This window comes from Leptonotus elevatus, chromosome 6, assembly GCF_054856555.1.
Source record: "Leptonotus elevatus isolate MCC_2025b chromosome 6, RoL_Lele_1.0, whole genome shotgun sequence".
NCBI classification, from domain to species: domain Eukaryota; kingdom Metazoa; phylum Chordata; class Actinopteri; order Syngnathiformes; family Syngnathidae; genus Leptonotus; species Leptonotus elevatus.
In genome coordinates, this window is record NC_141244.1 from 23,136,897 (window position 1) to 23,151,845 (window position 14,949).

Sequence of the window (14,949 nt, forward strand, 5' to 3'; positions counted from 1 at the left end):
CCGTATTTCAGTATAAGTACAGATACTTGTGTGAAAACGACAGATGCACTAATTCAAATTCTGTCCTTAAGTAAAAGTAACAAATCATTTTTGCTGTCAATTATATACAATACCTACCTACGACGGTGTATTAGGGCGGCGTATAAATAGTTATATTTTTATAGAGGGTGGGGGCAATATTTAGAGAAAAAAACTCGCAAATTTGCCACTTTATAAAGTCGCAAATTTCCGTGTTTATAAAGCGACAAATTTTCGACTTTATAAAGTGGCAGATTTGCAAGAAAAAAACTTACGAGAAATACACGTAGCGTAGCTATAGTCTAATGTGAGGATTTGTTGGTGGTTAATGGGACAGTGTTTATAAAAATGAAAAGGCAGGATGAAGACAGATTCATTCTTAATTGGATTTTATTTTTATTATTTTTTTTTGCACTCACTCACACAAACACGCACACTTACAAACATGGTCCCACGCCGCCACCTGGAGCCCTCTTAATTGAAACTTTACTCGTCACATATGGTAGCTAGAGCACTTCCTGATCCCATATCAGCTGACTAAACACTAACCAATCAGAAGCTAGCATATCTTAGGTAAATCTGCCACTTTATGAAGTCGCAAATTTGACACTTTATAAACTCGCAAATTTACGAGTAAGTGGCAAATTTGTGAGTTTTTTTCTCTCTATATTATAAATACAGTTAAATATTATTGTAAAATAAAATACAGTATATTCTGTACTGACATGGCTTGGCGGCGACCATTAATTGACCATTAGCTCTTGCGAAGTTGTGACATCATTCACCCGCGATTCAAATTTCAGCAAAACTACGTGCCAACTGCAAACTGCATTTCGGTTTGCCCGGGGCCTTCAAAAACCACCTCTCATATAAGGACTCTCACAACATTCCTTTTAAATGGCCGAATATGCTGCGATAGCCGCAGTTGTGTGCAAAAGGCGCATGGATATTACATTAACTCCCCAACAGGAGCACCCCCTGTGGTGGGGAGCGCACACAGCTGCGGATAATAAGTACGGTGGGAGCGTCGCACTGCAAGGCAGCCAGGTAAATGAAAACACATGCGTGGACCACAGAAAAAGGCCTCAGCATTGTTGACGTATCAAGAAATACTCCGTTGAATAAGAGTTTTCTCTCCTTTTAGACTTTTCAGTGGGTTTCCTCACGTTTTCTTTCATGTGCTTATAAGCACTTGGGTTCAACCAGGTGGTCTGCTCCCCCTCTCTCTGTAGGCTCATTTTGTAATATTCATTTGAATCAAATCACTCAAACAAATTTGGAAAAAATGCTTATTATGTTATTGAATGTCGAATGACAGTCAATCGAGCTTAATGCGTTTACTGTCTGGTATGTGTGTGTGTGTGTGTGTGTGAGGGAAGGAAAAACACAATGACCCAGATACAGTGTGTCACTCAAGAATGAATGGTGACATCGAGCTGCTGATGAAATAAGAACCTCAAATAAATCATCCGTCTTGCTACTGTATGGTTGCAAACGATGCCATAAATATGTGTAATACTTAAACTCTTACCTTGTCTCTTATTAGCTACGGACATTAATGCCCAAAATATGAGAATTTAGGAATGTCTATATTACAGTAGGGATTAGGATTGGCATAGTAATCAATTAGTTGATTTCTGACAATTGTAGGGAATTGATTGTTGGTTAATCTCATCTTGAAGAAATTGAGGCAAAGTGTAATGTACTACTTGACTGCTATTAAGATTAACAGTGGTTGTCAAAGTCGGCCGTTTTTTTTTTGGTATTTGGTAAAGTGTCTGCTGAATGCACTTAGTGACAAGTGTCATTTGGTGGCTTGGTGATGAAGTGCTGCCTCCATGAATGAAAACACAAGTGACGGTTTTACATTATCTTCATGCAAGCTCGCTTTTCTCTTCAGACTTGCGGGTGCTTAGAAAGTAGCCACTCGCCTAGTCGCAACGCCCTAGCTCCGCCCCTAGTCCTCACTGTACAGAAGGCCCCTCCCTGCATTGGCTCATTTGTATGGGACAGAACCGACCCCCCCCCCCCCCCCAACGATGAATCAAATAACTTGAATGATATAATTACAAAAAAAAGGAAAAACACAAAGCAAAGGGTCTGTAAAAGACAGAATGCCTAAAGTTTGGGATCATTACATGCTTAAGAAGGGAGATAAAGTACTATGTGTACCGCAACAGCACATCTACGATCGCCGACTCAAGGTAGCGTTATCGATGTTAGCTAATTAATTATAGCCTATGATTGCTAGTAGAACGTATTGTAATGTGCTCGCATGTGGTCAAGGATAGACACAGCAGCTGTTGCACTTTTAGTCACTTTATTACACATAACATGCAAAATGGCTATTATGCTAATATATATATATATATATTATATATTTCCAACTCTACACACTTAATTCAGCGACGCCCACGGCACTCACCAGGCCAGGCCCCGCCTTTTAAAGCCATACACAATCAAAAGTCACTGATACCACACAGTAGAAAATTAAAATGATGATGGCAAGTCCCCTAGTGGACAAAAATCATATCTGCACCTCACATTCCCATGTTATATATGCCCCAATTTTTACTTTTATGTAGGTAGATGATCATAGAGTATGATGGAATGGGAATCACAAATGCTCTCAGAAAATGCTTTGCCATACTCGGATAAATCAATTCAAGTATCAATTTGAATGTCTTGATTTATTTTGTTGAAATAACACATTACATGCCTCTCGGAAATATTTCAGATGATCTGGAAAGCAATCACAACTAATCTGAGCTCTATTTGAGGTAAAAAAAAAAAGAAGAAAAAAGTTCATAGTGCGTTTACGGTTACTTAATATTATCTCTCTGCTCCCGCACCATTAAATGTGGACATTTATGGCTTTCATTAGGAATTATGAAGTCTGGAGGAGAAAATAACTGGTCTTGCAGCAAATGTCTCTACCAGACTTTCAATTCCTATCCAACTGTCAGTCATAAAATTGGGCCATGCGGGCACTTTTTAAACAGCCACCATCCCTCTCACCAAAGCACATCCTCTTCACCGTTTTTGTGGTCCCTTCATCCAATCCTTCCCGCACTATCTCATGCAACAATATTTGCCCATGTGCGTCAATGAGCAGCGGGGTTTGCGCTACAGTACAGTGCACCCTTTGAGGTAGGCATACTGGGAGCTCCTTGCTACAGGGAGATACTTAAACATCAGCCAGCAATTATACACAAAGACAGGGAAGACCTGAGCAACTCGGTGACATGCTGACACAGACACACAAACCGACCAAACGTCAATCAGACCTTCAAAAAACATAGCCAGGTTCCAGTTTGTTTCCCCGTGGTATCCGTCCATTAACGGTCCAACCATCTATTTTCTACCGGTAATGCCCCTGGAAAGTTATTTTAAAAAGTAACTCTCTTCTTCAGTTTCACAAAAAAAAAAATCAGTGACCATGACAGGATGCCCAAAAACTCTCAACAGCCCATAGCAGAAAACATATGGTAGGAAAATGGAAATGGCAATATTAAAGAAATGTTGCCATTTGATTGTTGTAGAAGTTTAAACTTTCCTTAATTTTCCTTGATGTTTAAACTGCTCAAAACTGGACATAAATGTGATGATACGTTTGGGTAATTATGTATTATGACGGAGCAATTATTCGGGTTCCCACCCACAAATGAGGATATAAGGGACCACAAAACAATAAGTGCCGGCTAACAAATGCTATTTCCATGGTATGTAAACAATCACTCCTGGGCTTTTCAGATAAAGCTAAATCAGTTTTAAAAATGCCATTATTAAGCTTTTATAGCACAACAATTGACACTATCCAAATTGTTAATGATATACTGGTCTGCATATATTTCCTTAAATTAGGACAAACTATTTCCTAAAATTAAAGAACTCATTTTAAATGCCATTAAATCTGTTCCTGTGTGTACCTTACTGTACCAAATGTTAACTAAAACCATGAACTTAAAACCAAGGATGTACTGAAATAATATTTTCAGGAAAAATGGATAAAAATGACTTAGGCGATTATTTTAAGAGGGTGACAATATTCTTAGCACTGGCCCAGAATTGGCTTCTAATCTACCTTGAATGTCTTTTTTTGATACACCTAGTGTATGTAAGCTCGTTAGTGTATGTAATGAAGTGTCCAGTGGTGTTCATTTTACCCTGGCAACATATCAAATGACTCTGTGAATTGCAGAAAGCATCATCTTTATTTAGAGCTCTATATTAAGCATTAATATAAACATCAGTCAGTGACAGAGCTGAAGCCATGCAAAAGCATTGCATGTTCAAACCTAGTAACATAAAGTATTTTACATTTACAAGAAGCAAACTAAAGACTCACTAAAACCTTATTTCACAATGTCTCAGAAAAATCCCAGAGATACAAACTAGTCGACAACTCCACATTTTTATAAAAGAAATAAAAAAAAAATCTTTGAACTTTTTTTTTTTTTTTTAAACAAGCAGAAGTGCATCAATTATTTTTTACAGAATGACATTCTTCCGGCTGGTGATTTGATAATAATAATAATAATAATAAATGATAATAACCATTTATTTACAGTAATGCATTTTCTACAATATTTTTTACCCAGCAGCTGACAAACCCTTTAGTTATACTCAGTTAAGTTATTACTCAGATTGTCATTTTTGCACTGCTAAAAAACAAAATATTACAGACGGCTTCATTCCAAACATTATACAAAACTCGTTTACAAAGTGCTCTGATTTGCTTGGTTAACAAGCTGAATCATTGGTATTTGGTGTCTATTGAGAATAATGAAAACATTTTTTTTTTTTTACAGTATCTTTTTTTCACATGTCAGAGAGCACACATAGGCTAACATTATTGTGTCAGGTGATACAAAGAAACCCTACTGCAGCGGACTGCTCTTGCGGCACAGCTGATTTGCTGATGTCAGCGTCTGGCGGTTGCGTCTTCGCTTCCCAGTCAGTAGTGTGTAGAAGAACGGATTGACACAAGAGTTTCCGTAGGTCAGTCCCGTGAGGATCCGGTTCACCGTCACCTGAGTGCCCACCGGTACTGTCCTCAACATGTCAGGCTTGTAGAGAGGCAGCAGCTGCCAAATCCAGAAAGGGAGGAAGCAAGCCCAAAAGGCCAGGACGATGCCCAAGATGAGGAGCAGGACTTTGGGTTTGGGAGCACGGGCAGGGCAAGCAGTACTAGTGCCTGTTCCCCACGGGGCCCGGGTCTGCGACACCCAGTAGAGTCGACCAAGAGTAGCGTAGAGAGCTCCGATCGCCAGACCCGGACCAAGAATGCTGGTGCAGAAGAGCACGCTCAGATAGGCCTTGGAGCTCTGTTCGTCCCATGCAGGCACACACAGTTGACCCTCCTGGTTCTCCCCGTCCTCAAGGTGCAGGGTGATCATCATGGGCAAGCTCAACGCCACGGCCAGCCCCCAAGCCAAGCTCACTCGCAGCAGACCCGACGAGTTGGTGGAAGAGGTGTGTAGGGGCCGCGCCACGGCCCGATAGCGGTCCAGACTCATGGCGGTGAGGGTGAAGATGGAGGCGTGCATGGTGAGGAGGTCCAGGCTCAGGAGGAGACGGCAGCCCAGCTCGCCGAAGGCCCAGTCGGACGCTAGGCTGTCGTAGACGATGAAGGGGGCGGTGAACAGGTAGAGCAGGTCGGCCAGAGCGAGGCTCAGCACCTGGAGGTGAAGAGAGGAGGAGGAGGAAGAAGAGGAGAGCGGAGAGGAGGAAGGGGAGAGCGAGGAAGGATTGGAAAGGCAGGAGGGTGCAGGCACGTTCATTAAGCAGCAGGTTAGCCCCACTCCGCTTCTCCTCCTGTTCCTCCTGCGCCTCAGAAGGAGGCCCAGAGTGTACAGGTTGCCGATAATGCCCAGAAGGGAGAGCAGGGATAGGAAGGAACAGAACACAGCAGTGGACGCCAGGCTGGGTGATGGAGAGGTCGGGGTGGGGGTGGAAGGCAGAGAGAAATTGGGACTGATCGGAAAGGTGTACGGGGAAGGTGGAGACGAGGAGCCCGGGGGATCCATTTATGAAGTTGTTAGCTCGTTAGGATGTCTGGAGGAGTACTGGATATTATTGAAAGCTCAAGCTAGCTCGGTAGATGCAAATCAGCAGGGACAGATAGATTAAAGGAAACAAAGAAACAAATGGATAGGTGTTATTTTCTCAACAAAACACATCCAGTGTGACGTAAGGTGATATATGCCTACTTCAAGTGTGACACACAAAGAAAATAAAGTCATGTAAACATGCAGTAAAAATGAAAATGTCAGTGAAACCAGTGGTTTATGTAGTAACAAACCATCCGCGGTTGGCACAGCCTTCCCGGTTTTATGGATTCCTTGGGAATCAGGCGCAGCAGTCCTGGTTTTCGTAAATAATTGGATTTTCAGAGGAGGGAGGTCTCCAATTGGGGCTGTAAATCTGTAAAGCCTTCCTTCAGGTCGGGAGTTGGACACCAATCAAGTTAAGTGAAACAACTGAGATATCTGAAGACTTCTGTTGCGTGGTGTTTTGCGCGGGCACATTGGACAACAAAAGACCCAACTGACACGCTTTGAACCGCAATATGAGTTTTGAACCGCTCTGACAGATCAGCACACAGACATCCATGTTTGGTTAAAGATTCTCGGCACATGTGCTTCGCAGTCACATCAAAGCGTCCGCGGGGTGCCCGGACTCCCCCGTGCGACACATGGAGACCCGGGCGGCACCAGGGTTAAGGGCTGCGGTTGAACTGTAGAGGAGCAGCCGGTTCCCCCCCCTGCTGTGCCGCGTGCCTCCACGTTTACCAGCTCGCTTTGAATAGCATCGCTGGCATTAATGACCGTGCTTTTCCCCCGCACGATTGTCTTTGCTGCAGATTTCCCTGTCTGATGTCTGCTTGACTGCGTTAAAGCTGAAGTGAACAATTTGCTTTACTAAAGACTGAGCAAAATATGTCATTTTTAATGGGACTAGCTTAGTCGTAGACTTGGATATTGCAGTTAAAAAAAATAATAGACTAATAAAAAGTAAAGGCCGATTTGTGTTCTTACAAAATACATTTTCCTTAGTCTCACCTCAGAGAAGATACTGCAGAATCAATATTCCACCGATTCGTCTTGTCAAAAAGTTCACTTTCCATTTTTGAATCCTTCCTGTGTGTTCATTCAAATCCCCAGAATTTGTATTTTAGTAAGAAAATTAATGCTTCTCTCGGACGACGGAATCTCGGGACACCCGACCTCCAAACTTTGCGATGCGAACTCTCCGGTCTTGTCCCGTCTCGCCTGGTGCAGCTCCTCTTCGGCGCAGTCTTTGATGTGTCCACCACCCGTGTGTGTGTGTGTGTGTACGTATGTGTGTGTGTTTGAGGGAAAAAGGGGTGGGATGCTCAGTGACGGACTTGTCCTACACAATGATGAATATTAATATAAAGTAGTGTGGTCCTAAACTGGATCCAGGTGGTCCTGACTGAGTGATTTATTTTTTTAATTAATTGACAGTTTTATTCCCATTTTAATTGTAGACTTTACTCTCCAACAGTGAAATGTATTTTTACCAATCACTTGAAATGCACATGAATTGTCGTTAAACGACTACAAAACCCCAAAATTACATTTTAGCTTATTCTTTTTAAGCCGCTTCGAAAGATGACAGGATTACGACAGCTTTATATCACGCTCATACTTTCACGAGTTCCGTCATGTTTTGATGGTTTTCTTATGTTTCGGAACCTTTGAGCCGGGCGTAAATCACTCTTTGGACCCCTTGCAAAGACCTCAAGAAGATGGCTATAAATGGTATAATAATATTATGATTTGGCAAATAAGCAATTGAAGTCTTAAAAGCTACCAATGTGACGCAATACATGGAATAAAAATGTTTTTGATACATTTTGATACAGAGACAGTAAATAAACATTTTAATTGAATTTGTTCCACCCCCCCCCCCCCCCGAAAACCTCTAATCTAGTAAAACAAAGAATAATCAAAGAGAATTAAAAAAATGTACTTGTTTTATAAAGTGCAATTACTTACTGTACATTGAAGGGGAAACCTCGCAGTAATATAATCTAGTTTCCTAACCCTGGAGTTTTTCTGACACACCTAATAAAGTTTGAGTCAAGTACAAACTTTTTTCTGATCACTTTAACATTATTGTGAAAAAACTTTTTTTTTCTAAGTCATCCCAAATTGGATGAGCAAAACCTTTTTTTTTTGTATTTTTACTTAATCAGAGATTACATTAGATTCGAATTGTAAATATGAATCGTCAATTGTCCAGAAGTTATTTTATAGAGGATGTGGTGTGTAAAAATTCAAGCTAATCACGCTTATGTTGTGAGGGGTACAAAAGAGTGTTATGGGATAAAAAAGTAGATTTTTTTCCACCAAAAAATAAGTATTTACTCACCAGAATAAATTCTAGAATTTCCATCCGCCAACTATAAAACTCACCTTTTAACTGGAGCACGTAAGAGGGAGCACACAACTCAGATTCTTTACTGGCTGGCTGCGCATTTTAGAATAAATTTTAAGATTCTTTTATTCGTTTTCAAATATCTAAATGGCCTTTTTGATCTGCGCCATACACTTCTGCCCACTCACTCGGTTCAGCTGACCAGCTGCTTCTGGAGTAACTGAGGTCTACATGGAAGCTCTGAGGACATAGAGAACATGAGACTTTGCATCTTTTTTTGTGTTTTATTGCTTTTATTGTTTTCAACTTGCTTTATTGTTTTAGTTTTTATCTGTTGAATTTTTAAATACTGATTGCATTTCATGTTTTCCTTGTGAGATTTGTTAGGGATTGGTGGCTAATCCTTTGGAGGATCCTGCAGAAAATCTTGGGACTTCAGAGCTACTTAGCCGGCCCCAAATAGCATTAAATTACACACATTAAATATATGACCATTGTGGGAGGGCTGTCCCAAATCAAAATCTGCTTAGGGCCCCATCATAGGTTAGGGCCGGCACTGCTCCAGAAACACCAGCAGCTTCAAATACCTGCTTGCTGTTCATCAGCGGCTTTTTAACAGCTGCTCTCTTAATACCATGCATTGGCCTGACGGTAACTTTCCTCAATGCGCCTTTATCGGAACGAACCCGTTGCTCTCTGAGTCATACGCAAGGCATTGGACCGCACTACTTCATGCTTTTCATCGGCTTTTTGCCATTAAGCATCGAAAGTGCAACTTGCTTAATATTGTGGAATGAAATCACTTTGTGATTTTCCTTTAATTCATCTCACCCGGGAAACAAATGATCAAATGTGTCTGATATTTATATCAGTAAAATAAAGAAGGAGTTCTGAAGGTTTTCGCAAATCTGTAATTGACATAATTGGTGAAATAATCGGTATACATAGACTTGCACAGATAACATGGATAACTAGCATGGTTAACAGTTTCCTCGCTGACGTTATTTCGAAGAGCTGAGAAGTTGCTGCTCATTTCCTGAGAAATATTTTACTGTTGTACTACGTTTTGATTTTATTTAGAAAAATTCCATTGCAAATTTTTATTTTATGTTTACTCATGTATTAAATGTTCTAAATCGAATAGAATGCAGTTATTGCAAAAAAAAAAGTTGCATGAAACCGCAAGGTTTTCATACCATGAGAATTTAATACAGGGCCGATCCTACTTTGGACAGGGGAAAATAATATATATATATTTTTTTAAAACAACGAATACGTACTTCAGCAAATAATTGAGGGGTACGTTAACCCCCCCAAAAAAAATCTGCGGATATGTGAATCCTTGAGTAGCGAATCAGTACGGTCTGGCAGTATAGAACATAGCGTAGTGTAAGTGTGTGTGTTATTTTTTTGTCATTTGAGTAAATTTGGTTTTGTGGCTTCAGAGACCAAACGCCACAATCTTGATACCCTTAACAGAAAACGGTCCGTCAACGGTAATGGCAAATTGGTTGAGACAGGCAGGCCACTCTTTGTGGGTAATTCCCCATGTTTTCTTTTCATGTATGGAAGCACACCAGTGAAATGAAAAGTTCTCGTCGGAGTCTGTGGGAAAGGTAGACTCGCATACGATCTAAGCAAGCCTATGTATCACCGCTGTCATTTTGCAACTAATGCACTTCAGCGCTGACCCTGAGTCAAAGTTCAAAGCGCCCGTATGCGAGTTGGATATGAGATACCATGTTTAATTTATTTTTTTATTTTTTTATTATTATTATTATTATTTTTTTATTTTTTTATTTTTTTATTATTATTTTTTTTTTTACCATGTTTAATTTATGGAAGAATTGATCTTAATAAGTCCTTCGTCAACATTTTTACATGTTAGTGAAGAGTTGGAAAACCGTGGGCAGAGCATGCGATCCAGCCCAAAAACACATAAATGCTTAAATGATGTTTTAGAATGGCCCACCAAGGACTGCATAAAACTTGAAATTGCCCCGGATAGGAAAAAGGTTTAAAAGGTTGACTTGTCACCGGATAAGCGGGCCTTTCTGGAGTCCTCAAGCGTAACTCACAGTTGCCTGTTATCCGCCCAGTTGTTTTTGGCCCGGCTCTGAAGAGCCCACCGCCGCACTTTGCCAGCTTCAAGAGGCCGGATGATTTAGTTGGGTCTGGCCGGATAAATGTGCGTGCGAAGCGAGCGCTGCGTTGCTTGGCCGCTTCATACGTGTGCTGGCATATGCAAGATGGACAAGAGACAGGCAGTAAAGTGTAGAGGCGATGGGTGGAAGGTGGGGGGGGGGGGTGGACATACCTATCCCCACAGGGTGTGAGGAATTTGAAAAAATACCTGGCACAAGGATGCCAAAACTTGGGGGGGGGTGAGAGGGAGGCGAGGGGGGGGGGGGCATAGAGATATGAGACGCCCGGGCTGCCGTCATGCAAGAAGACGCAGATGGAGAGGACTTATTGAAGTGAAATATCGATGAATAAAGTCATAAAGGAGCTCCCCTTTGGCCTCATGCTGACTAAAATGTGTGGGAAATTAATATTGCTTAAGTTTTCCTTCACTTCTGGGGGAAAAAAAATCTCCATAAGAAAACATAAAGATAATGCAAACATGAAAATCTTTCCTGGAACCTCAAATTTGAAGTACTGTCAAAGCAAATGGCTCCTCTGACACATATCATTGGATAACACAGCACGTCAGTCATGTATTGTTTCCTATTGTGGTGAGTTTATTCCAAGTGTTGGTTTGTTACTTGTTACTAGAGATAGTAGATAGACTAGGATCCTTGTGTGTCGGGCCTGGGTAGTTGAAAGTGAAAGATACGGAGAGTTTTTTTTTCATCCATCCATCCATTTTCCAAACTGCTTATTCCTCACAAGGGTCACGGGGATGCTGGAGCCTATCAAATGATCTGTAAGCCATTTATTTTTAAGGGTGCTGTTAGGAGATGCCACTAGATGGTGTCAAAGCCCTGACTGTTAGGAAAGTAGTAATTGGTGTCAAAGAAGTACACTGGAATAGCATAATCGCGATTCAGCACCTATGGATTCCCCTATTTGTGTTTTTTTTTCTTCAATATTTATATTTTAAAAATGTTTTTCTTTATATATTTATTTATTTTGGGGAGTCAACTTCTGTTTTTGTTATGAAAATTATGATTAGTAGTTTATCTTTGCTTTATGAATAATTTTTGGGGTTAAATTTTTTTTATAATATAGTCTCTTTTTATTCATGCATTTATAATGGCTATCAAATATACGTAGATTTTCATTATTCTCTGTGGATAAGGACCGGGGATCCACTATATTGTTGAAGTTATACATATCGACTTTTATGTGCCAGGAAGGAGCTTATTTTTGCCTTGATTGTGTGTGGAAGATACGAAGGAGTTTTTTTTTCTTCTTCAAAAAACAATAATCTGTCATCCATTTGTTTGTAATGTTGTCAGATGAGATCAGAGTTTGTGAACTATGAATTAGGACAATTATTAACAATTTCAGGGTGGTATCAATTACTGGTATTTTTTTTTTCCTAGTCGCAGCAGGCAAATAGCGGGGGTTCACTGTGTACTATTATTAAGTGTGCCGTGTTTACTTTGACTCATGTATTATGAGTTCTCAAATGTACTGCAGTTCTGTGCCCTGTAAATGGCTACTTTGAAAACCACAAACCATGAGGGCATTCGATCCAGCCTGTCATAACATTTTAAAAGCAAATAAAATGTCAAAGGAACTGTTATAAAAAGGCCTGAAATAATATAAGCCACACATACTCATAATATATAATAACACCCATTTTTTTCATCATATTTAAAAAAAAAAAAAATGGAGTCTGACCATCGTCCTTTATAAAAACTGAAATGGAAGTAAATAGGTACCCCACCCCTGCTTTATTGTGTTACATAAACATCGTAGCAAAACATCAAGCAGCAGAAAATGGAAATGCTTTGAGTGCCGCCCTATTTATTTGTCACAGCACATCCATCTCGATCCCTTCCGACACATTATATGATTACATTTACCTGAGCTATGGGTTCGTTCTAGTGCTTTGACCCGCTCTTCATGCATTTCTGCCTGTTAATTATTATGCATCAATCTTAAATATGCAAATCATGGGGCGTGGTGACGGAGTTCAGTCCAAGCTTGCAAACACTGGAGCACAATTCTGAAGCCTACGAGGGCATTTCAATATGCAACAAATGCAGACATTTTCAAAGTTTACCTTGAATGTAATAATGTAACCGATCATGTTGCAATTAACAAAACCATCAATTTTATACAAAAAAATGCAATCTAGTTTACAGTCAATATTTATCCAGTAACCTGACAAAAAAAATGCCATTAAAATACATCGTACTGCAGCTACTGATTTAGAAAGGTGTGCGGATTTCTTCACATGTTTTGCTAGTTATGTTCTGGCCAACCAGTAAGTGGACAAAAAAAAAATGATGACGTCATGGGGGGGGGGGGGGGGGGGCAAGCACGCTGGCCCTGTGAGGACAACATTGAAATCTGATTTGTTATAGAAGCAAGTCCCATTGCTAAAATGTAGTTGACGTTGCATTGGCCAACATGGCTGATTCTGACGGCCCTTGGCAGATTCGATTGACTTGGCAACACATCGACGCTGAAATCGGATTGGACAAAAAGTCTGACATTCACATGTATTGGAAGCAGTGCGGCCAAGAGAAAACAAAATAAAGAGAATAGACTGTTGGGAATAAATTAATAGAATTTTATGGGACAAATATTTGAATTTAGGTTATAAATGTTGGCCAGTAGAATTCAGCCTGACACATATGCCAGCACCCATAAACACACCTTGTGCCAGTACTCATTGTGCTTTTGTGTGCAGTATTATTTCCTAGTCTTTATGCAAGCGTTGAGAATTTTGTCGGGGCAATTGTTCCCTCAGGTTTCCGAGTGCCTCCAGGAGTTCACAAAATGTCCAGCATGTAAAAACAGAACAGTGCTTGAGACCGCACTCGCACCCCCCTTGAAAAAACAGCCTTTTATTTTTCAGTGTATCTTAGTGTATTTATGCAGCCCACCCAAATGAATGGGCTGTAACGTGTCCAATCAGTGGGGAATCCCACCAGGACGAGCGCCTCCCTTCCATGCGTAAACATTAACGGCTCCCTAACCTCTCCCTGGCCGTCCTTGCCTCCAGCGTTCATTTAATTAATTTGCGTCGGCGTTTCTCTGCAAACGCACTGACAAATGACCGTCCTCCGTATCATAGCCTTGATTAAATGGGCGGACGTTTTCTTGTGTGACAAATGGTTGCTGGATCAGACTGATTCACAATTCGTGATGAGTTATTGATCCCCTCGGGCTGTTGACCATCAAATTTTCTTCGTTACCAAGTCAGGAGTGCATTGGTACTTTCTGTCCTGTGAAACGGTTTCATCAGAATTCACAATATGATTCTCTGTATTTCCTTTTTATAGCGACTGTCTGGAATTATTACGATGGATGCGTAATTCATGTCAAACGGAGTTCCAATTTCAGGTCGATTTGACACAAAAACAGTGGTTATGATTAGGGCTGAGTTTAAAAAATCAAATAATCGAATTTATTTTTATTTCGAGCCTTAATCGATTATTTTAATTTCTATTTTTCCTATAAAATCATAAGAAATGTTCTTTGTATCTTACTGTTTTCTTGAAATTTATTGTTCATGTGAATTTAAAAGGACTTCCTTACATTTATGAAAAACCCAACATATTGCACTTTAAGATAATTCAGAATGTTTTTTATTTAAATGTACAATTATTGAATTAGAATTATAAATATATAAATATTTTTATCTCAGTCTTGCTGAAATTATTGTAACATGTTATTTCATTAATAAGCTAAATAATTATTACTGCCCCTGCAAAATTTGAGGAGTTTTCATCAAGTCATTGATATTTAAGAAGAATTTAAATTTCATAATTAATCAATATTGGATTGGATTAAAGTGAAACGAATCGCAAAAAAATCTAAATTGAATCGATCTGAACTCTTGTGAATCAAAATCGAATTGATTGAGGAAATTAGATACCCAGCCCTAGTTATGAAAGTCATTATCTGTACAGTGATGGATCACAAAAAAAAGCAAAATCTTACACAGTAAATGTTTATGAACTCATTTGCACCCAAAGACTAATAAAAACATTCTAATTTAAATATTGCCATGGTCCCAAAAACTTATTTATATGTTTATATGTTGTATGTTTTTTTATGCTAGAGCATACAGAAGGCTTTGATGCAGCTTCTGACCTGAAGAGGACGCTTAACAATGGTAGTTATTACAAATAACAGCCAGCAGGTGGCAGCAGAGTATAAGAGATCAACCAGGGCCATGTTGCAAAAAGCTCTTTCCCCCAGTGTTTTAAACAGATTTGTGAATAATGAAAAAACAAAGCTATATTCTAATGTTAATTGCTGCAAAACGGAAACAGATAGAAATATACTTTTTTTTCCTGATGAAAGAAGAGACTCTAATCTTTCTTTTGGTAGGTTCCATGT

The 14,949-nt window shown here is 39.9% G+C and overlaps 2 protein-coding genes across 2 annotated transcripts in view; one reads left to right on the forward strand and one right to left on the reverse strand.

Moving 5' to 3' along the window:
* Positions 1-14,949, forward strand: part of kcnj14 (potassium inwardly rectifying channel subfamily J member 14) — a 30,837-nt gene that overhangs the window by 3,275 nt on the left and 12,613 nt on the right. The gene's annotated exons all lie outside the window — the stretch shown is intronic.
* On the reverse strand, positions 4,899-6,047 carry uts2r3 (urotensin-2 receptor 3). Its single transcript, XM_086078901.1, has one exon. The coding sequence runs from the start codon at positions 6,045-6,047 to the stop codon at positions 4,899-4,901; it is 1,149 nt and encodes a 382-aa protein (XP_085935027.1).